A 24,547-nucleotide genomic window follows, 5' to 3' on the forward strand; every position below is an offset into this window, starting at 1 on the left:
GAGCTCGACCCCATAGAAACAGGAGAAAGTTTGATGTCCTGGAGGAGCATTATCTGGGGATGCATTATGTCTCTGGGGAACCCAGAGGACACTATCGTGGGCCTCAATTGACCTCCATATTCTCCAGATCTGAAGACATGTGACTCCTTTTTGTGGGGCTATGTTAAAGACAAAGTGTACAGCAATAACCCCAAAATCATTGCTGACCTGAAAACAGCCATTCAGGAGGTCATCGACAGCATCGATGTTCCGACAATTGAGCGAGTCATGAAAAATTTCGCTATTCGTCTGTGCCACATCATCGCCAATGATGGCAAGCATATCGAACATGTCATAACCTAAACCCGAATATCTGTCGTGACGTTTATATGTTGACTAAAGTGTTTGCACGCCGTAGTTTGCAACTAATTTACGTTTTTTTCATGTAGTTCAATAATTGTCGCCCTGTACATTAAATGTGTTCTGTCTCGAAAATCATTTGGGATAGTGCACATGTCCTTATGAATTTTTTGCTTCAAATAGTCGTTCCTGTCATATTCCTTAATAATGAGCATTCCCCTGACACACTCCCTATTTGTTCACATCCGTTTTTCGTAGTTTCTGTTGGAAAAACGCGTTTAGCAACTTTTGACAGAATTGGTATTCAGTTTCAGTATGTCACGTTCTGACTGAATGTGTATTTCTGCTTTGAGTGATGTTGCTTCTTACCACTGAATATGCTTTGTAGTGTTAGTGACTGAGTATGTAGTTATTGTGACAGGTACTAATATGCAGAAAAAATATTCAGTTGAACTTGGGATTGTGTGATGTAGTATGAACGATTGCTACTGCATTTATTAAATTCCAGTTATATAGAATTCACTAGTAGATCCAATGTTAAAAGCATGAGAGTGTGTATTAATTGTTTTTAAATTTTTATTTGAGTGTGAGATTAATTGTAGTACACTAATTTTTACTATAATGTATTGTTTGTAGGACCTTTTAATTACATGTGAACATTTTTAGCATTTGCAAGGGAGAACACTTGCTCACTAAGCTATCTAAGTGGTAAGAAGTAATACCATTCAAAGGAGAAATAGATACAGATTCTGTGACAAGATGTAATAAAGTTGAATACCAGTTCTGTCAAAAATTGCTAACATGGAGTTCTGCATTAAATGCGAGAAAGTATGAAACCCAGATGAGAACTAAAATAAGAATATGAATGATATACTTACAACACATTTAAATCTGAGCAGTTCACACACGCATTCGTAATGAGGAATAAATGTACATCAGTCCACAAAATTCTTATGCGACGAAACTACTTGTGTGTCATATGAAATTAAAACAAATATGGTGTGGCAGTGATATTTTTCATGTCTGGTGCAAAGTGATATCGAAAGTGCGCGAGTTTTTTTTTTGGTCATGTGTTGTTTTTTATCTTTACCGTAAGACTATAGGGTCTCGTAGTTTTTGTTTCTTCTCTGTTGTTTTTTTTAGTTTCTTCTCATTGTGAGTTTTTGCGAATAAATATTTTTTCGTTAACTCATTACACCGGACGGCCATGCAATTATTTGTTGTAGACAAGTCGCCTACAATAGTATCATCTATCCGCACAATGCTACAGATGCGGGAAGAAATAAAGCAGAATACGACAAACACATTAACAATGTAATTCAAAGAGTGTAATACACACAATAACTCCTAATCAGGAACACACTGCAATGAAACCAGCTTCTGTGTCATGATGAAGTTTTGACATGTGCGAAGGTGTAACTGACTCAAACACATTTCATGCCCCAGATTCTCATTCAGCTGCTGTCCACCCGCCGTGATTTGTGTGTGAGTTTAGATTTGCATCCAAAGATGTGAGCAATTTTCCAAAACATATTTCCGTGTTTGCGTTCGTCTTGGATCTGCGCAGAGCTCTTTCCCATACGCTAAGGTCTTTTTGCGCAGATTATATGTGCGCTAATGATTGCGCAGACTATTAGTGGCGTATGTTCGCTCCCTCTGTTCACCAATTGATTATTTTATCTTTGGAGAAAACTATCTGCGGGTGGAGCAAAAAAGGGATTAAAGTAATAGGTGTTTGCTTGTGTGAGAAACAGGCAACCCTCTAAAGAAATGGCACTCCGTTGTATTTTAAGATCTGTACCAAACTCGTTGCAAGGTATAAATTAATGTGTTTCAGTACTAGATCTGAATATTAATATATGAGCTACTGAGGTGTGCATAATACTTTTGTACCTGCAGTGTATATACCATAGGGTAATCGTAATGACATTACCGTTAGCTGGTGCTACCAAAGCTCAACAGAATTTCTGAAACTGCCGTGTATCCAAGCACTCTAAAATATTTCATGTTGTTAGCAATAGCCATTGATCGTGGTGCTAATCTGGCTTGTGATATGCATAGCTGTTGTGTATGAATTTCTCGTCATTATTCTTATGTTACATTACATTACGTCTACAGCCACGTTAGCTGTAGGCATGAATTGTGTAAATTTTCTGTAGATGGCCTGTGCAGTGGTTGAGAGGTGTTGCTTATTTAAACTAATGTATCATTGTCAGATACATTAAATGGAAACAGAAGTTTGTTATGTACGTTGCATTAGTGTCTAAACCTCACAGTATATCAGCCTTTGCTAGGAAAATAATAGAGCTGTAGTTTTTCGGTAATTGGATTATACATAGTACATAGGTGTGTACATTGCAGCCACTAAGATACTCTCATTTCTTATCTGTGTTCCTTCACATTCATTTAAAACATTTGGCAAAATAAATGCAAATTTTAAACTCACCGTAATGTAATGAGTACAGTGTTCAATAAGTAGGTAAGTTGATGCGTTTAGTGACTTCTGAGCATGAATGAACTTCGAATAATGCAGTAATTAGTTGTAGAGTTCATAAATTTTGATTGACAATAGTCTTGGATCCATTTACTCATGTGGAGTTGCATGCAGTGTCAAAGCAATGGTGATTCTGCGTACTATGTGTGACCCGATGACAGATTATTTTTATCATGACAAAGATAGTATTTTAGTCTGTTGCTAAAACGGTGTTAGGTGTAATGGAAGGAGAGGTAGATCCAGGTGGTGTTCAGGAGTCTCCTGCCATTAACACACAAAGGATTGTTGTATGAACATTTTGCAGAAATTCATACTTCTGTCATTTGCATGCCATGATAAATTATTACATGCTGAACAGCTGAAGTCTGCATCCAAACAGTGAAATTATAAAGATCTGAAATTGAAAATTGTACACTATTCTGACACAGATTTTACAGTTATGTTGACAGTGGGTTCTCCAAAGTCTGTTAGTTAGGTTAAAAAAAAAAGAGAGAGAGAGGGAGAGAGATGCTAAAGAAATTAAGAGGTATATGGAGGATGTAGTCATATTCATTGGAATTGTAGAAAAACATGAATTAGGTGACCATTCTCGAGTTTTAGTATCATTTAGCACTGCTATCGGGAGAGATATTTGGTGTTGCTCAAAAGTACTGTGTATTACAGTATTTAATTTAGGTTGGTGCTCTTTTTCATTTCCTGTTAACTTTCATCTGCCTGTTCAACCAATTGGTTTTGTCTCTTTATGTTTAGGAGGGGGAGGATAGCTGCTGTATGTTGTTTGTTGAGTAGATCTTTATCTTGCATACCTTCTGCTGAAACTGTAACCTATTTTCATCATTTCCTGCACAGTTACTTTCTTTCCTCCACTGCTAAGTCTTCCTCATTTCATTTTTTGTTTGTTATGTTCTGTCCTTTTCTTGACGTGTTGAGTTGAAAGATAGAAAATAAAATTTGTTGCTATCTGTTGCTCAGCTTTCATATTTGCTGTTTTCCATGGATTTATTAACTATGCATGTCTAAACTTCTGATATGCCAACAGCAGTACTACTTCAGATGCACATTACTTCGGATCTAATCTGAGAAATGCCATTGATTGCAGTTTGCCTGGTACTACACATGAATTATTCTCTGTCCTTTAAAAAATGTAAACATGACAGACAAATGAAGATTTCTAATTGAGCGAAGTGTATTTTTTAAGATAATAAACTATGATTAAAAGATTGGTAACTGTTGCTCTAATTGTCGTAATTATTGCTCTGCACCGTACTCCATAATATTTCATTTTCACGGTTAATTTCAAGTCATTTTTCATAGTGATGATATTATTTTCCCAAAATGTTGTCCAAGAACACATTCTTATGTTGCTGCGAATAAAGCATTACACAAGGTATGCAACTAAAGACTAGAACAGGGGTAGTATCAACCAAGGCACTTTTTCTCTATGGTATATATTTTGGCTTTCTCATAGCCAATGCGAGAATAGTATCGTGTGTTTTGAGTGCTGGAATTGAAATCATTGGAACATATTCTTAACGTGTTCTGAAGCTGATTGTTTGGTTGTGGTTTATGAGGAAAGGCTCAACTACGGTTACTGAACAATTAGAGTATTGATGTCATCTTATATCATGAGCCTCTGATTATTATTATTTTTATTATGCTTACTGTCTTGGGAACTTCAGGGATTATAACCAGTTTTCCTAAAGTGATTACACATTCCGTGGTCATAGTCAAGTTGGGATTTGGCAGAGTTACTTCAATTCATTGCTGATCAACATGTGTGCTTACTGCTTTGAACATGCTGTTGACAGACTGCTTTGCTCTTATGTCAGGACTCACAGTGAACACCACCAACATTTCTCTGTATAACAAGTAAGTGAATGTGTTGTCCCTGATCTTGACTCTTACCAAGAAACGGTGGTGATTTATGACAGTTATGTTGGATGCATCATTTAAGTGATAATAATTTTGTAATATTTTTTTTGCTGGGTAAAGTGCTTTTATTTAATGGGGTCTGACTATTAGCATGTTCATCAAAATATTAAATTATCAAATCTTAAGATTTGTATATCATAAACAGTGCCATCAGATTACATTGTATCACTTAATGCTCCCTTGTCATTTTCCAGTATGTAAGAAGTTGTCTACAAGCAGCAGCCCCTTGTACAGATTAGGGTCAGCAGTGAGAAAGATGGATTTTCATCCTTCGCTTGTCAATCTTTCAAAGGCAAGCAGGAGTGATTATACGAATCTCTATAGCAACAGAACACAGGCAACATATTTGGTCTGTGCCAGAAATTTTGCTGTTAGCAGTGTGAAAAATGAAGCAGAAAAATCACATGGAGGGGACCATACTAAGTTGTGGAGTGCGGAACGCATACTTGCTGCTGGACTGCTCGGTGTGGTCCCTGTAGCATTAATTTTTCCATCGCAACCACTGGACTGTCTTCTTGCCTTGTCTCTTGTGATGCATAGTCACTGGTAAGAATATTTTATTTTTAATGTGATATGTAATCCTTATTGTATCTTTTTCTTATAAATTTTAGATTATAATGTGAAAGAAAAATGATTCTGACAAACCAGCTGCCCCTGTTTCCCTCCTGTAGTTCAGGATTATTCAGCACTTGTTCTAAAAAAAAAAAGTTTAAAGGCAATGAACAGAATTACAGAAAGCATAATATTTTAATTAATATGATTTGCTTAAAACTTCTCAGAGTGTTTCACATGTACAGCTAGCCAGTTTCGGAAACTCCTCGTTTCACCACACTTTGGGTTTGTTGAATGTAGGCTCTCTAATCAGTGGGTATGTAACAACCACTTGACCAACTGCCACCTTGGTTGTGGTGGCACAGTGATAATAGCGTACCAATATTCTAACAATGGAAAATCTAGGACGGAATAACAACAACATTATGTAGGACGTTGAGTCACTGACAGATACAAGAAAAATGCTGCTATATGTGTCAGCTTTCGGTCAAAAGGCATTCTTCTGAAGCAGAAGTCACGTACACATTCATACAAGCACAACTCGTGTACACATATGCACTGCCTGTGGCTGCTGTGGCCAGGCTGAGTCGCAGCTGTGCATGTTGGGAGCAGCAATCAGGTGTGGTTGCTGGGGGTAAGGAGGTGGCATGGGGTGGGGTGGGATGGTGGGAAGATGTATGGGACAGGTCGTGCATCTAGGTCATATTGCAGTAATGCCATGCGGCAAGGGGTTTGGAGTAGGGATATAGAAGGATATCACATAGGTTTGGGGGCAACAGAATACCACTGTCCAAAGGGTGGGAAGGTTAGTGGATGGCATAGTCTACATTTCAGGGCATGATGGCAAGAGGTAGTTGAAACCCTCGCAGAGAATGTGAAACCAGTTGTTCTGTTACTGGGTGGTACTGAGTCGAGAGGGGACTCCTCCTTCGTGGCTGGGCAGTGAATCTTTGGGGTTGGTAGGTGATTGGAAGGACAAGACTCAATCTGTTTCTGTACAAGATAGGGAGGTTAATTTCGGTCTGTGAAGGCCTCAGTGAGACTACATTCCACCAGAATCAAATCACTTTCTACCCCATTCAATTCATCTGTTTGGCCTCAACTCAACAAGCCACATTTTTCAGTGTTGACCTCTACCTCAAGGGTGAGTACAGCAGTACTTCTGTTCAAATCGAACCTACCAACCACCAGCAATACCTCCAATTCGACAGTTGCCACCCATTCCATACCTAGAAGACCCTTCTATACAGCCTAGTAACTTGTGGACATCACATCTGCAGTGAAAAGCATTCCCTCTCCAAATATACCAAGGGTCTCACTGATGCCTTCAGAGGCCGAAATTATCCTCCCAACTTTGTACAGAAACAATCTCCCTTGCCTTGTTTCTTCAGTCACCTAACCTCCCAAATACCCACAGTCTAGCCACAAGAAGTAGCACTCTCCTCATAACTCAGTACCACCCAGGACTGGAGCAAGCGAAGCACATTCTCCACCTAGGATTTGACTACCTGCTGTGCCCTAAAATGAGAAACAGCGTGCCCACTATCTTTCCAAATTTTCCCACAGTGGTATTCCACTGCCCTCCAGATCTATGCAATACCCTTGTCCATTTCTACTCCACCTCTGCTCCCTACCCCTTGCCTCGTGGCTCATATTCCTGCAATAGGCCTAGATGCAAGATCTCCCATACATCCTCCCACCTACTCCAGTCTGATCATGGTCATCTCCTATCCCATCAAAGGCAGGGCTATTTGTGAAAGCAGTCATGTGATCTACAAACTAAGCTGCAACTACTTTGCTTTTGATATGGGCATGGCAACTAACAAGGTATCTGAAACTTCCTGTCAGATTAAAACTGTGTGCCGGACCAAGACTCGGACTCGGGACCTGTGCCTTTCGTGGGCAAGTGCTCTACTAACTGAGCTACCCAAGCACGACTCACGCCCCATCCTCACAGCTTTACTTCTGCCAGTACCTCGTCTCTGCCAGGAAGTTTCATATCAGCGCACATTCCGTTGCAGAGTGAAAATCTCAGTTTTGGGAACAAGGTACCTGTCTTCATGAATGGCCACTGAAACTGTGGCCAAGAGGTAGCTGGACTATCCAGTTGTCAAACATACTGCTCAACACAATGTGCTTCACGTCATGACTGTTTCACAGCCTGCATCATCTGGATCCTTCCTGCCAACACTAGCTTTTTTGAATTGGACAGGTGGAAACTCCCCTTGCAATATCTTCTATGTCCCCGTAACCCCCTTGTGTCAGCCTTCGCTAGTTCCTGTCATCCACTTACTATACCCTTTCCTGCTCCCAATCCAACACAACACAGTACACAGCTTTCTAGTTTGCTTACACAACCTCTAGTCTTTTTCCCCCTTCTCTCCTTTTGTGCTCCCTTCCCAACCCCCCCCCCCCCCCCCCCCCAAAAAAAAAAAAGTTTCAAATTGCTTGTGGAAGCCTTATCCTGTCACCACCATGTCAGTGCTTGCGCCCACAAGCAGCACTACACCTTTCCCAACCTCTCCCTGGTATCTCCACCTCCCAGGCCATCACCCACACCTGATTGCGCAGTTACGACTCAGTCCAGCCACAGCACCCAGAGACAGTGGTTGTATGTGTGAGTTGTGCTTATGTGAATGTATTTTCAGCTTCAGGAGGAGGCATTTTGGCTGAAAGCTAAAATGTATAGCAGTCTTTCGTAGTGCCTGTCAGCAACTCAGTATCTCCTCTATGTGATGTGGATACCCACATTCTGTTGTTCATAATTTCAGAATAGTATATAAATGAAAGAAAAAATTGTAGAATTGAGTTGTGGCATTATCAGTAAATATTCTAGAACCAACCTGGTCCCACTTAACGTGCAACACCCCTCGGAAACATGTTATCACAGGCGAATGATTTAATTTTTTGTATGATATTCAATACAAAAATGGGCCAGTTTAAAACAGAAATAGTGGCCTAACTGCAATTGGCATCACCATCTTTATCATGTTGATTCTTCCTACGTATGTGGCTTATGCTACCAAAGTTACATGCTACAGTTACTTAGTCAGTCCATCAGATGTTTCATTGATAGTATTCAGATACATATTTACTTGACCACATCTGCATGTTCCCATATTTGGAGCCTGCTGTTCGAACTTAAAGCAAGTGTTACACTTTCATTCATCACCATTAATGACTGACTGAATTACTCCAGTAATGCTATAAGTCATTACTCCAGTAGTGCTGTAAGTCATAAATAATAACCTGATTTTTCATAACTGTTGCTCACTTAACAGTTTTGTCGACATACCTCTGAGCCATCTATCAATCTCAAAGAGTCTTCCACAAATAGCAAATTGACACCAAATGCAAACTTGGGATTCACCAGTTCATAAACTGATTTCTTCCTGCTGCTGATTATCATTCAATTGTCCAAGAATATTTAGCAGGAGAGGAACATTCTTAGCTGAATATACACTGCTGCATTAACAACAACTCATTGTGGTACTGCTAAATGCAGTCTTCAACTGATCATCAAGCTCATGGAAGCTCCTTACAACAAATAATTTTACTTTAAATTTAAAAAAATTCTAATTCTATCATCCCATACTTTTTTTTTTACAATATGATGTTTTCTTGTCCTCTTCAAAACGAGTGAGGTGAGACAAATTGTTGCTGTTATTATTATTATTGTTGTTGTTGCTGCTGCATACTTATATTATGATATATGTAGACTTTGCTATCATTATTGTAGTAAAAGGGGCTTTTTTTAAATCATTGTTTTGCTCCAGTAGGGATATTTCCAGGATACATACATGTACCACCAGTGAGATACTCTTGAACAAAATTCTTGACAGTAGTCTATTTGTAAAGAACATTCACAAATTTCCTCTTGGTAGAGTTGTTCTGCAGAAACAGAAGAATGTGCATTATATGTGGAATTTGTTTCAGGATGAAAATTCCTGGCAGATTAAAACTGTGGACCGAGTTGAGACTCGAACTCGGGACCTTTGCCTTTCGCGGGAAAGTGCTCTACCGACTGAGCTATCCATACATGACTCACAACCTGTCCTCACAGCTTCAGTACTGTCAGTACCTCGTCTTCTACCTTCCACTTTGCTGCAGAGTGAAAATCTCATTCTGGAAATATCCTGCAGGCTATGGCTAAGCCACGTCTCCGCATATCCTTTCTTCCAGGGAGTGCTTGTTCTGCAAGGTTCGCAGAAGAGCTTCTGTGAAGTTCGGAAGGTAGAAGATGAGGTACTGGCAGAATTGAAGCTGTGAGGATGGGTTGTGAGTCGTGCTTGGGTAGCTCAGTCAGTAGAGCACTTGCCAGCGAAAGGCAAAGGTCCCTGAGTTTGAGTCTCAACCTGGCACACAGTTTTAATCTGCCAGGAAGTTTCATACCAGTGCACACTCCACTGCAGAGTGAAAATCTCATTCTTTTCTCAGGACATTTGTATTACTTTCATTCACGAAATTGTGACAAAAACTGGGTGAATATGCTTTGTTGCAGCATCCTACGAATCCAGGTTGGCAGTTGGACGAGCAATTTTATATAGTTAGTGACTGAAAAGCAACCTTGCAGTGCAGTGAGTCCGTGGTGCATTGAAAGGGAAGGGCAGAGGGGGGGGGGGAGGTTAGTGAGAGAATCTTCACACTGGTTTGTTGCAACAATAATACACATTTGTTTACATAAAACTTTGGTTGCAGCTATACTGATTGCAACTTTAGAAATATTTTTGAGAGTTGTACTTTCAGCAAGAACGATTCCTTCTTTCTGACTATTACTCAGGGGCAGAGCTACTCCAAAAGATATATTAAATTATTTTTTATTAATATATTACCAAATTTGAATCATCTGGAGGTATTTGGAATTCTTCCATGCGGATTTAAATGACTACAGTCAACGTTTTTAGAATCATGGATATGACTGGTGTATTTCAAATAGGCGTCAGCTAGTGTGGATGCAGTGACTTGAAATGGTGGTTTTCTTGTATGGAATACAGCTCTTATGGGCTTCTAGAAGGCTTAAACTAGCTGTGCGTAAAGCAGTCTTACCAATCTCCACATTAGTTTCAATTTCCATTGCTTACAACAAATGGGAATCAGTGTGACTGTATCGTCACTCTCAACTCTGTCTCTCTGAACTTCTCTTTTGTGCTCTGAAGGGCCATCAATCAACATTCACTATTTTTGTTTTGATAGTTTTAAAGATACTTTCTTGTTTCTGCCATTGAAAATTCTGTCCACTTAGTAAAGCTATGCCAGGTTTGTCAATGTCTCTCTTCAGTCCGCTAGATTACAGTAAAATAAGCATCATCACACAGCGATAATTTCATGAGAAGAGTCATTTCATAGAGGGACAAAACTGTGTCATTACTTTTAGGTGCTAATAAGTCCCTTCTAATGTTTTTTGCGTGATAAAGTGCATTAGCATTACTGAAAACAGATTTTGTCGTATTTGCGTTGTTTTCACAGATAGGTGTTAGATAGAATTGTCAGAAAATACATATTTTCAGTTGTATTGAAGGGGACAGTAGAATTGGTAGAACTTTGCAGCGCTTAAGAATTTGACCACATTGGTAATAGTCACAGCCTTTCCAAAGTATGGAAAGCAAGAGCCTCATCTCATTTTTACCCAAATGTCCTGTTGCTATTACAACAGTGTAAGTGGATGTCATTTTCTTTTCCTTAGCTGTTCATTTGGCTGTTGCTTGCTTTAGTACAGGTGATTGGAAAGTCAGTCATGTGAAACATTTTTGCTGAACTTCTGTAATAAAATGGAAAGGGAAATAAGAGCTATTGTTATGCTTACTTTTTGTCATATGTCTTCCAATCATTTACAAATGTGCATTGATTTTCCCATTATCAGAACTACTTACAGGTATAAACAACACTAACCTTTCTTACTATATTAGTATTAAATACTAAACATAATAAAAGTCATAATAATAGCAGTTTGACAGTGATGTTGATGACAAAATGCATAAAAATTTCACTTGTGTTGCACAAGGCTAAAAACAATGAAATATACTTTTCTTGATTAAAATAAAAAAGAAACCCATTGATTATGGTGTAGTGGCTCAGAAATTGTATGGATAAAAGTGAGAAAAGTTTGCCCCCATAACTGAGTGCCCAGCATGTCGTACTACCATGCACAGAACCTGGGTTCTATTCCTGGTACAGTCTGGAATATTTCTTTTGTGGGAGGACTAGAATGGGGCTCACTCAACCTTATGATACCAACTGAGGAGCTACTTGAATGAGGAGCAGCAGCTTCCAGAACCAGTAAGCTGACAGTGGCTAGGAGACTGGTGTGCTGACACCATGACCCTCAATAATGCATCTAATTGATGCCATGTGGCAGAGGATGATACGGCAGCCTGTTGGCACCTCATTGTCAATGTGCCTGGTCATACAGTGTAGTTTTAATTTTTAAAAGTGAGAAAGAGGAAATATATGTTCTGCTCAAGGCAGAATGGTTGTATTTATAACATGAACTTAAATTGCTAATATTGTGAGGAAGGCAGAACAAGTAGAGGATGCAACAAATCTGCTAAAGAGACTGCCTACACTACACTTGTCAGTCTTCTTCTAGGCTAGTGCTATAAGGTATGGGATCCTTACCAGATAGTGTTGACAGAAGACATATCAAAAAAGTGCATAGAATCTATGAACCCTCTGCCATACGCATGAGTGTAGTGTGAATCACGGAATGGGCGTGTAGACGTAGAAGTCTTTGTAAAAATCTCAAGATTGAAGCATCTCTGGTTTTAGTTATCAAACAATGTGCTTGCCAAGTATGTAACTTAGCATTTTTCCCCTTCATTTTGTATCCTCATACTTTTTATTATAAGTAAGTTAACAAAACTAGAAATAGTTTCATATCCAGATTTGAAACAATGTTGCTGAGATGTATTGTTCGCATAATGGTTTTGTTACCGATGTATGAAATTTCTGCAGAAGTTAACAAATTGCTTTGTTAATTTATTACTTGTAATTGTGGAACTAAAAATGCATCTCATATTTGTTCCAGGGGTATTGAAGCAATTGTTGTGGACTATGTGCGGCCTATAATTTTTGGAAAAACTTTTCCAGTAATTGCACATGCTTTGGTTTATGTGCTTTCAATATCAACATTGACAGGCTTACTGTTTTTGATTTTCAATGATTGTGGCTTTGCCAATGCCATTCACTTACTGTGGAAACTGTAATTGTGAAACAGTTTCAGAACTAATTAGTATATGAAGTGTGTACTTAAATTAAGTAACATTATGTACATAAAATTTGACTGCAATACAATCATGTAAAGTAATTATTTATTAAATGGTCTTGGTAACTAAAAGCCATTCTTATTACTTTGGTGAATTCAACAAATGGCGATACACTGTAATTGTGAAACATTAATATTGTCAGAGACGTTTCCTTAGGAAGATGAAGTTAGAAATCAAAGTGAAAACTAAACCACAGTAGAAGATAAAACAGAGCTTTTATGGTATATTGATAATTTTTACTTTTGGACTGTGTAACTACAACTGAATGAAACACAATTTTCATGCCATAAACATTTCGCCTTTACTCTCTGCAAGGCATCTTCAGTGGCAGTTTGTGTGGACAATTTTCTACATGTTATGTTTCTGTTTCCATTTTTTTGTATTGCTCCTCTTCTTACAATTGCCACTTGAGGTTTTTGTTTTCCACATTTCACAACACTAGGAACTGAACACTTGTTTTCATCTGACAGTCAGCAACACAAACCAAAACATTGCATCAAAACAAGTTTTCAGTTCCTAGTGCTGTGAAATGTGGGAAATAAAAACCCAAAGTGGCAATTATAAGAAGAGGAACAGCACCAAAATGGAACAGAAAGATAACATGTACAAAATCATTCACACAACCTGCCACTGAAGATGCCTTGCAGATAGTAAAGGTGAAACGAGTATGGCATGAAAATTGTTTCATTCAGTTGTAGTTGGACAGTCCAAAAGTAAAAATTACCAATATACTGTAATATTACACACAATGGAGGAAGACATGGCTACAAAAGTTGATGTTACAACTGAGCTTACTGAAACTAAATTTAAAGGGAAATGGATAATGATATTCCAGAATTCAAGAAGTGCAATGCTCCAATATAAGATGTCACTCTTTGTAAACCAGGGTAAGAAAGAGAGCGCGCGCGTGCACACACACACACACACACACACACACACACACACACACACACACACACACACACACACACAGACAGACAGAGAGAGAGAGAGAGAGAGAGAGAGAGAGAGAGAGAGAATTATTTCGGATCTCCCCGTTGGTAAAAAACAAGTGTTACAGATCATTAGATTATATAATGTAATTGGATGGATAAAAAATCTACTTTCCAAGCAGTGGCACAACACACATGTAAAGGTATTAAAGTTCGCAACCTTCTGGAACCAGTGGGTCCTTCTTCTGGCAGAAGGGGAAGGAAGAGGAGGGAAGGAAAAGGACTGATGAGGTTTGGTTATCATCATTGAAGGCAACAAGCAACAAATGGAGTAAAAATTCACTAAATAACTCACCACGATCACATTTTATGTTTGCACTGACTCACAACAGAGTGCTCAGAACACTGCTGAATGCTCATTGGCTGTCGGAGTATGCATGGCGTATGTTCACAGAACAAGCTTAAACTCGATCGCATCACCAGTCTTTTACTTTTACACATGAGGGTATTTACAGTAACAAGTTTAATATATGCTTGGATCATCTTAAGTAGAAACAAATCTTTTTGGCATTCCCATTTTTAATACATTGATGAGAATGCAGTATTTCAGTGACAGTCTGACAAAATTGAGGCTGATTGCAAAATCAAAAATGTTTTTGTTTGTAATTCTGTATTATTGTCTCAAAAGTGTTGCAGTGTGCTCTAATGTGCGTATTTTAATCATTTCAAATTATTAGCTAACTTTCATAACAAATTTTATAGTTAGAAAATTCATAACAATAAAAAAAACGTTACAGCTGTGCCGCATCTTTCCCAAAGAACCACCTTGTGAAAATAAAATCTACCAGTCAGGTAAGTTTGAGGTATTTTTGGCACTAGCAGCAACAGATTGCATGTCAGTCAGTTTGTGCGTGAAAATAATGTTGGCTGGGTCCATTGTTTTATCCTTTTTTTCTTTTTCTCAGATTTTGCAACATTTTGTTATCTCAACGGTTCTCTTTTTTCAGTTTCGGATTCCCTTTGTTTCTTGTGTAATGCAAACAAATTGTTGAATTTTAAATTCTTTTGTTTGTACATGGCACCAAGTCTGATTGAAGCTATTGAAGCAAAACAGCATTCATTGTCTTGGGAGACTGACTGGCAAGCAAGCAACTAACATTTAGAGAGGTGTCCTTAAGTTCCCTTTCAACAGAGGGAATGTAAGCATACACTAACAACAGTTGATTCAGTCAGTATATTAGGGCTTGCTACCCTTTACTTGTATGCGTGAACAAGCATTCAAACCAGAGGAAACTGAAGGGAAGAGAACAGAACACGAGATAATGAACATAGCCTTTGAACACTGCATTATCGTTTTTTGGCACTAATAAACTACATAGTTAGCCCTAATCCAAACCTGGATATTCAGAGAGGATTATTTTGCATGTATGTGTACCCTTTTTGACAATGCAAGCAAAATGACCAAAGAAAGGAAGAACTTTAAGTGCCTCAATTTATATATAAATGTGAAATCTGTGGAAGTCGTGCTGTACTTAACACTGTGTTGCAGCTCCAATTTTCCATAGCTTTAGTCCACAACTTTGCATTTATGTCAGTTGACACTTTTTGCTGGCTGCTCATGACAATGAAGATTAAATTTAAAAACAGAACACTGATTATTGATGACAGATATAACCTGAAGAAAGACTACATGTACACACTGGTCATTAGCAGTCATAGATATTAATGTTAGTGATTTTTCGCATTTCAGTAGTTGCTATATAGAGTACATATAAAGGAGATAATGTTAGTACAATATGATCAATTAAATGTGAAATATACGTATAAAATGGCACTTAGGCAACTTGATAAACTCTGCCGTATAGTTTGTATCAGCCATGTAATCACAGATACTTTGAACGTAAGCATAAAGGCCGCGCGGGGTATCTGAGCGGTCTGAGGTGCCTTGTCACGGTCCGTGTGGCTGAGCATGCTGTTGGCCACGGTCAGCCGCCTTCAGGCTGCTGCCTCGAAGTGCAGCGATGGCGGAGAGTCTGGCGCGTCACTTGAGACACCCCAGGTGTCTCTTGCTGCATACGCTGACTCAGCCGCTGAGGCACCTTCTGGTGTACCTGGCACGTTGGGGCCGCACTCACCTCAGGGTGAGTGGTGGACTGCAACGCGTTCGCGACGCTCGAGGCGGAGGGCCAATGTGGAGGCTGGCTGGCTGGCCTCGCTCTTTCATTATGTCAGTGGGCAGGTGGCTGCTCCTTCAGCAGGACCCGAGCAGGCACACGGGGGCAAAGGCTTGCTGGTTATTGGGAGCTCCAACGTTAGGCGGGTGATGGAGTCCCTTAGGGACATAGCGTACAGGGCTGGAAAGAAATCCAGCGTGCACTCGGTTTGTCTGCCAGGGGGGCATCATCCAAGATGTGGAGGCGGCCTTGCCTGCGGCTATCGAGTGTACGGGGTGCAGTCGTCTGCAAGTAGTTGCTCACGTCGGCACAAATGATGCCTGTCGCTTGGGTTCTGAGGGGATCCTTAGTTCGTACAGGTGGCTGGCGGATTTGGTGAAGACCGCTGTCCTCGCACGCGGGGTGCAAGCAGAGCTCTCTATTTGCAGCATCATTCCCAGAGTGGATCAGGGTCCTTTGGTTTTTGAGCCGAGTGGAGGGTCTGAACCAGAGGCTTCGTCTACTCTGTGACGGTCTTGTGCTGCAGATTTCTAGACTTGCACTATTGGGTGGGGAATTGTAGGATGCCCCTAGATAGGTCAGGGGTGCTCTACACAAAGGAAGTGGCTACTCAGGTAGCAGAGTACTCGTGGCGTGCACATGGGGGTTTTTTAGGCTAGGCAGTAATGCGAGGTGTCCTGATGAACACTCACCAGTCAACGTGCAGGCAGGGAAATCAGGACGCGCTCAGTGTAAAGACACTTCAGCTATCAAGATATTTGCAGTAAATTTTCAGAGTGTTCAGAATAAAGTTCCTGAATTTACTGCCGTCCAGGAAGCGTGTGGCGCGCAATTTATTCTCGGGACTGAGACCTAGCTGAACCCTGAGATAGGAAGTTCTGAAATATTTAGTGAGGGTTGGAACGTGTATCAGAAAGACAGATTAGACACCGAAGGAGGTGGTGTCTTCGTTGCAGTTGACAAAAATATTGTGTCTACTGAGGTCGAAGTAGCGTGTGATTGTGAAGTTATCTGGACACATTTAACAGGGCTAGGGGAAATAAAGTTAATTGTGGGGTGTTATTACCGGCCACCAGGTTCCACCGTGACAGATCTAGAATCGTTCAAAGGGAGTCTACATTCTGTATCGCAGAAGTACCCGTATCATGCTATATTAGTCGGGAGCGACTTAAACCTATCTAGTATAGACTGGGATGTCTATGGATTCATTACAGGTGGTACAGACAAGCTGTTGTGTGAATTACTTTTGAACACATTATCTGAAAACTGTCTTGAGCAGCTAAATCGATATCCAACGCGTAATGGAAATATTTTAGATCTGATTGCCACGAACGGACCAGACCTCAGACGGTGTCAGTGTTGAGACAGGGATTAGTGAACATGATTTCATTACTACTATGGTTACGAAAGTTAAAAAGACATCACTGGGGTTGTGAAGCAGCTGAACTGATTGAAAATAAATAAATTGCCAGGTCTTGATGGGATTCCAATTCGGTTTTACAGGGAGTACTCTACTGCAGTGGCTCCTTACTTAGCTTGCGTTTATCGCGAATCTCTAGCACAACATAAAGTCCCGAGTGACTGGAAAAAAAGTGCAGGTGACGCCTGTATATAAGAAGGGTAGAAGGACGGATCCTCAAAGTTAAAGACCAATATCCTTAACATCGGTTTGTTGCAGGATTCTCAAACATATTCTCAGTTCGAATATAATGAATTTCCTTGAGACAGAGAAGTTGCTGTCCATGCATCAGCATGGCTTTAGAAAGCATCGCTCCTGAGAAACGCAACTCGCCCCTTTTTTCGCATGATATCTTGCGAACCATGGATGAAAGGTATCAGACGGATGCCTTATTCCTTGACTTCTGGAAAGCATTTGACTCGGTGTCCCACTGCAGACTCCTAACTAAGGAACGACCATATGGGATTGGTTTCCAAGTATGTGAGTGGCTCGAAGATTTCTTAAGTAATAGAACCCAGTGCGTTGTCCTCGATGGTGAGTGTTCATTGGAGGTGAGGGTATCATCTCAGGGAAGTGTGGTAGGTCCACTGTTGTTTTCTATCTACATGAATGTTATTTTGGATAGGGTGGATAGCAATGTGCGGCTGTTTGTTGATGATGCTGTGGTGTACAGGAAGGTGTCATCGTTGAGTGAGTGACTGTAGGAGGATACAAGATGACTTGGACAGGATTTGTGATTGGTGTAAAGAATGGCAGCTAACTCTAAATATAGATAAATGTAAACTAATGCAGAGGAATAGGAAAAAGAATCCTGTAATGTTTGAATATTCCATTAGTAGTGTAGTGCTTGACACAGTCACATCGATTAAATATTTGGGCGTAACATTGCAGAGCGATGTGAAGTGGGACAAGCATGTAATGGCAGTTGTAGGGAAGGCGGATAGTCGTCTTCGGTTCATTGGTAGAATTTTGGGAAGATGTGGTTCATCTGCAAAGGAGACCATTTATAAAACACTAATACGACCTATTCTTGAGTACTGCTCGAGCATTTGGGATCCCTATCAGGTCGGATTGAGGGAGGATATAGAAGCAATTCAGAGGGGGGGCTGCTAGATTTGTTACTGGTAGGTTTGAACATCATGCGAGTGTTACGGAAATGCTTCAGGAACTCGGGTGGGAGTCTCTAGAGGAAAGGAGGTGTTCTTTTCACGAATCGCTACTGAGGAAATTTAGAGAACCAGCATTTGACGCTGACTGCAGTACAATTTTACTGCCGCCAACTTACATTTCGCAGAAAGACCACAAAGATAAGATAAGAGAGATTAGGGCTCATACAGAGGCATATAGGCAGTCATTTTTCCCTCATTTTGTTTGGGAGTGGAACAGGGAGAGAAGATGCTAGTTGTGGTACGAGATACACTCCACCACGCACCGTTTGGTGTAGATGTAGACGTAGATGTAGATATAGGTCTGGAGTCTTCTCTCTCTTCATAACTGTGATCACTGTTGTCACCATCACTATCTTCTTCTGATTCATTCACTGAATTCGACATGTCTTGTGCATGAACACTCCTGCCAGGTTTCCTTCAGTTCAGTTTCCTTTTTCTATCTGGTTTTGGCAAATTATCATGAGGCCACCTTTGATGCTTTAAGAATTCAACCAGGCTGCCATTAACAGTGCCATTGCTGCCTTCTCCACTTTCTTCAGATGGCAACATTCCAAGAACTTGGTCTTCATTAAAAGGATAAATACCAGTCTTCTTGAAACCTGAACAAATGTTTCTTTCTATGGTTGGTGATAACATGTCAAGGGTTTCTTTCAAAAGTCAAGGAAAGTACTTCTTATCAATTCCTGAACACTTGTTGTTAGTTCTGCTTTCCCAGTTGTCCAGAACCTTTCGCCAAGTCTGTTTCAATGGCCTAAACATTGCGACATCTAGAGGTTGTGTAAGATGAGTTGAGTTCGATGGTAAGAAAACACACTTAGTGTCATGTTTTTCACACAAATCAATGACAGCTGGAGACAGATGAGAGCTCAAGTTGTCACCAATAATGACTTTTCTTCCCTCAAAACAACGAAAATAACGCATCACTATAGGCTTAAACCAATCTAAGAAACAACTGCTGTCCATCCAGCTTGATTTACTTCTGTTATACCTTGCCTCAGCAGGACCACCTTAACTCCACAGATCGTATAGGTGTTCAGCTTTATATATCACGTAAGGTGGCAACAGTGTGCCATCGCCTGTAGCAGCAAACACCACGCTTACATTGGATTTTGTTTGATTCATAACCCTGTCTATATATTTGCAGCCTCTTTTGCACAGAAGTTTTTTCCTTCCAGGGTTGTCCGCCAGGTTTGTCTCATCATAATTTAATATTTGGTCTGGGGGAACACCATTAAGAGTTATTTTCAACTCTTCGAAACAATAAACAATATCCTGTGAGGTAACTTTAGCCATGCTTTGGTAAATATTTTGATATATTCATGGAGAAATAACTTTGTGTGTCTCGATTAAAGATTGTGCCCAATTTGGACCTGGAAGATTGTTTTTAAATTGCTTCATTATTCTTCCTTCTGTGTCCAAATAGTACTTTACAAAACATTGTATGTCAAACATGCTTAGTGGATATCCCCATCTTCCACAAGTAAAAACACTTTCCACAATCTTCACTTCAGTTGGCACACCAAGATCTGTTTGTCCTCCCTTCTTATTTCTGTTTTCAATTTCCTGCTTAGACATTTTGCTGTACCTTCGCAATGTATATTTCGCAATTTTAAAATTTTCTGAAGCTTTTCGGAGTGACATCCTTTTCTAATGGCTTCTATAGCCCTTTCCAGGTCCTCTTGTGTAACATGTTTGTGGTGATGACCTCTAGGATCATGCTAATATTTCCTAACCATTCTGTCACTATTCACCCCTGAAAGTTAAAAAAAGTTGCAGCATAAGAGAAAATATATTACAGTTTCTACAAAAACATGATTGTATCATAAATCTCTGAGCATGTCTCTTGTGTATAGTGATAATACTGTATTTACCTGGAAACTTTTGAAAAGATTCCTCAAAAGTATGAAGCACATACAACTGAAGTTTTACCGCAAAAAAAAAAAAAAAAAAAAAAAAAAGAATAGAAACCACACAACACAAACAGATGACGAGTTTGAACAAGGCTGCCAACTTCTGAAATAAGTCAAAGATGATAGTAACCAAGTATTTCAGAGAAACAAACTCATAAGGTGTTTCGGACATCAGATCTCACTACAGACAAATGATTTTTCGTTGCGTTAGTAACACATAAAACTTTTTCCTGAACTGCTGCCCCTATTCACACCTGAGTCTCAAATCACCCCAGTTTACAGTAATATTGATTATGTTGCTGAGATGTACCCCATCAGGCTGCACTTACCACTAGTGACCACACAGAAGTCTCCCACCTGGCAGCTTGTACCAGTGGTAGCTCACATTTGAATGTTCCATCAAACATTGGAAAAACCAAACTATAAGAAATTGCAATATAATTGAGAATTTGAGTAATGGAATTTTAACATATATAAATTGAAAAAGTAAGAGTTATTTCATTTCACCTGTATATTATAAACATAACTTAAGTGTAACATTCTAAATGGAACTAACAAAAATTGATTGTAAAAACGTAATAATTCAATATTACAAGCTTAACTTATTGTAAATGTTTGCTATTCAATTTCTGAAAGCATTTCAAATGATTGCAATACATCATTTTTCACTTTACTTGTAGCATAATATCTACTTTTTCTACTTTTTTTAAAAAATATATATATATATATATAATCATTTGTAACACTCCTTTCATCTTGTTCTTGATTTTCATGCAGGCTATTTATGTGATTCAGGATCATGTAAAACTTTTTTTTGAGGGTATTTATTTTTGTGCATCCCCTTGTTCTGTGTAGTGAACATTGGTCAAAAGGTGATTAATAATTTGTCCTCAAAATTTTAAACTAATACATTTATTTATTACCCTCATCTTTGATTTATATACCAAGCATTTATTAATCAGGTACGACATATTAAGTGTGTAATAATTTTTCTGTGGCACTTAACGATTTTCTGTTATCAACTGAAGTAAGATACCAGTGTGCTCCCTGCCGCCGTTGGATAAGCAGCTGCAGCAGCAAGTCGTATACTCCTAGCTCACTCATGTGTTACACAGTTTAATTCTTAATTTCTTTGCGTGTTTTTGGTACTTGCATTGTTTAATTCATAAATTTCGGGCGTATTATAGTATTTGAGAGTTGTAGCGTCGCGTTTTAGTACCTGAATAGTGTAAAATCACGTAGTCTCTTTCCGCCGCCGAGCAGTGTGTCAGCAGTGCGCAAGTAGCAGCATTGCTGCATTTACTAGGCAATCTTGTATTTTAATAACCATTTAAATTTTGTGACGATTTGTTTGCGCTCTCTGTAGATTAGTTCAGATGTTCTTTGCACAACAGTTTTTAGCATGGATAGGGACTGCAACTGCTGTGTTCGGATGCAGGCTGAGTTGGCATCCCTTCCCTCCCAGCTTCAGGCAGTGTTGGCTTCGGTCACACAGCTTGAGGCTGTTGCCAATGGGCATCACTGTGGGGGTCCGGATGGGGGTTTGTCGGGGACGGCCAGCTCGTCCCACGCATCCCCCGATCGGACTACGACTGTGGTTGCCCGGGATACTGCCCGCATTGAGGCTGATCCCTCACCTGTGGTAGAGTGGGAGGTCGTCTCAAGGTGTGGCAGGGGGCGAAAGACATTCCGGAGGGCTGAACGGAAGGCCTCTCCAGTTTGTCTGACGAACCAGTTTAAGGCTCTGTCTCAGGCTGATACTGATCTTCGGCCTGACATGGTTGCTTGTCCTGTTCCAGAGGTTGCCCCTCAGTCTGCAAGATCCGGGCGGTCACAGAGGGTGGGCTTACTGGTAGTTGGGAGCTCCAACATCAGGCGCGTAATGGGGCCCCTTAGGGATATGGCAGCAAGAGAGGGGAAGAAAACCAATGTGCGTGTGCATACCGGGGGAGTCATTCCAGATGTGGAAAGGGTCCTTCCGGATGCCATGAAGGGTACAGGGTGCACCCATCTGCAGGTGGTCGCTCATGTCGGCACCAATGATGTGTGTCGCTATGGATCGGAGGAAATCCTCTCTGGCTTCCGGCGGCTATCTGATTTGGTGAAGACTGCCAGTCTCGCTAGCGGGATGAAAGCAGAGCTCACCATCTGCAGCATCGTCGACAGGACTGACTGCGGACCTTTGGTACAGAGCCGAGTGGAGGGTCTGAATCAGAGGCTGAGACGGTTCTGCGACCGTGTGGGCTGCAGATTCCTGAACTTGCGCCATAGGGTGGTGGGGTTTCAGGTTCCGCTGGATAGGTCAGGAGTCCACTACACGCAACAAGCGGCTACACGGGTAGCAGGGGTTGTGTGGCGTGGGCTGGGCGGTTTTTTAGGTTAGATGGCCTTGGGCAAGTACAGAAAGGGCAACAGCCTCAACGGGTGCGGGGCAAAGTCAGGACATGTGGGGACCAAGCAGCAATCGGTATTGTAATTGTAAACTGTCGAAGCTGCGTTGGTAAAGTACCGGAACTTCAAGCGCTGATAGAAAGCACCGAAGCTGAAATCGTTATAGGTACAGAAAGCTGGCTGAAGCCAGAGATAAATTCTGCCGAAATTTTTACAAAGGTACAGACGGTGTTTAGAAAGGATAGATTGCATGCAACCGGTGGTGGAGTGTTCGTCGCTGTTAGTAGTAGTTTATCCTGTAGTGAAGTAGAAGTGGATAGTTCCTGTGAATTATTATGGGTGGAGGTTACACTGACCAACCGAGCTAGGCTCGGCTCCTTTTACCGACCTCCCGACTCAGCAGCATTAGTGGCAGAACAACTGAGAGAAAATTTGGAATACATTTCACATAAATTTTCTCTGCATGTTATAGTCTTAGGTGGAGATTTCTATTTACCAGATATAGACTGGGACACTCAGATGTTTAGGACGTGTGGTAGGGACAGAGTATCGAGTGACATTATACTGAGTGCACTATCCGAAAATTACCTCGAGCAATTAAACAGAGAACCGACTCGTGGAGATAACATCTTGGACCTACTGATAACAAACAGACCCGAACTTTTCGACTCTGTATGTGCAGAACAGGGAATCAGTGATCATAAGGCCGTTGCAGCATCCCTGAATATGGAAGTTAATAGGAATATAAAAAAAGGGAGGAAGGTTTATCTGTTTAGCAAGAGTAATAGAAGGCAGATTTCAGACTACCTAACAGATCAAAATGAAACTTTCTGTTCCGACACTGACAATGTTGAGTGTTTATGGAAAAAGTTCAAGGCAATCGTAAAATGCATTTTAGACAGGTACGTGCCAAGTAAAACTGTGAGGGACGGGAAAAACCCGCCATGGTACAACAACAAAGTTAGGAAACTACTGCGAAAGCAAAGAGAGCTTCACTCCAAGTTTAAACGCAGCCAAAATCTCTCAGACAAACAGAAGCTAAACGATGTCAAAGTTAGCGTAAGGAGGGCTATGCGTGAAGCGTTCATTGAATTCGAAAGTAAAATTCTATGTACCGACTTGACAGAAAATCCTAGGAAGTTCTGGTCTTACGTTAAATCAGTAAGTGGCTCGAAACAGCATATCCAGACACTCCGGGATGATGAAGGCATTGAAACAGAGGATGACACGCGTAAAGCTGAAATACTAAACACCTTTTTCCAAAGCTGTTTCACAGAGGAAGACCGCACTGCAGTTCCTTCTCTAAATCCTCGCACAAACGAAAAAATGGCTGACATTGAAATAAGTGTCCAAGGAATAGAAAAGCAACTGGAATCACTCAACAGAGGGAAGTTCACTGGACCTGACGGGATACCAATTCGATTCTACACAGAGTACACGAAAGAACTTGCCCCCCTTCTAACGGCCGTGTACCGCAAGTCTCTAGAGGAACGGAAGGTTCCAAATGATTGGAAAAGAGCACAGGTAGTCCCAGTCTTCAAGAAGGGTCATCGAGCAGATGCGCAAAACTATAGACCTATATCTCTGACGTCGATCTGATGTAGAATTTTAGAACATGTTTTTTGCTCGAGTATCATGTCGTTTTTGGAAACCCAGAATCTACTATGTAGGAATCAACATGGATTCCGGAAACAGCGATCATGTGAGACCTAACTCGCTTTATTTGTCCATGAGACCCAGAAAATATTAGATACAGGCTCCCAGGTAGATGCTATTTTCCTTGACTTCCGGAAGGCGTTTGATACAGTTCCGCAATGTCGCCTTATAAACAAAGTAAGAGCCTACGGAATATCAGACCAGCTGTGTGGCTGGATTGAAGAGTTTTTAGCAAACAGAACACAGCATGTTGTTATCAATGGAGAGACGTCTACAG

General features: G+C 40.4%; 1 protein-coding gene across 1 annotated transcript; it reads left to right on the forward strand.

Annotated features, from left to right (window-relative positions):
* Positions 1-2,000: 2,000 nt before the first annotated feature.
* LOC124601365 (succinate dehydrogenase [ubiquinone] cytochrome b small subunit, mitochondrial) lies at positions 2,001-12,650 on the forward strand. Its single transcript, XM_047136239.1, has 3 exons — positions 2,001-2,155; positions 4,960-5,311; positions 12,342-12,650. The coding sequence occupies exons 1-3, from the start codon at positions 2,110-2,112 to the stop codon at positions 12,517-12,519; spliced, it is 576 nt and encodes a 191-aa protein (XP_046992195.1). The 5' UTR covers positions 2,001-2,109; the 3' UTR covers positions 12,520-12,650.
* Positions 12,651-24,547: the final 11,897 nt, after the last annotated feature.

This window comes from Schistocerca americana, chromosome 1 (assembly GCF_021461395.2).
Source record: "Schistocerca americana isolate TAMUIC-IGC-003095 chromosome 1, iqSchAmer2.1, whole genome shotgun sequence".
NCBI lineage: Eukaryota > Metazoa > Arthropoda > Insecta > Orthoptera > Acrididae > Schistocerca > Schistocerca americana.

Coding starts and splice junctions, on each gene's coding strand:
- LOC124601365 (XM_047136239.1), top strand. CDS start 2,110: ATGGCACTCCGTTGTATTTTAAGATCTGTACCAAACTCGTTGCAAG. Junction 2,156..4,959: donor TGTACCAAACTCGTTGCAAG/GTATAAATTAAT, acceptor GTCATTTTCCAG/TATGTAAGAAGTTGTCTACA. Junction 5,312..12,341: donor CTTGTGATGCATAGTCACTG/GTAAGAATATTT, acceptor TATTTGTTCCAG/GGGTATTGAAGCAATTGTTG.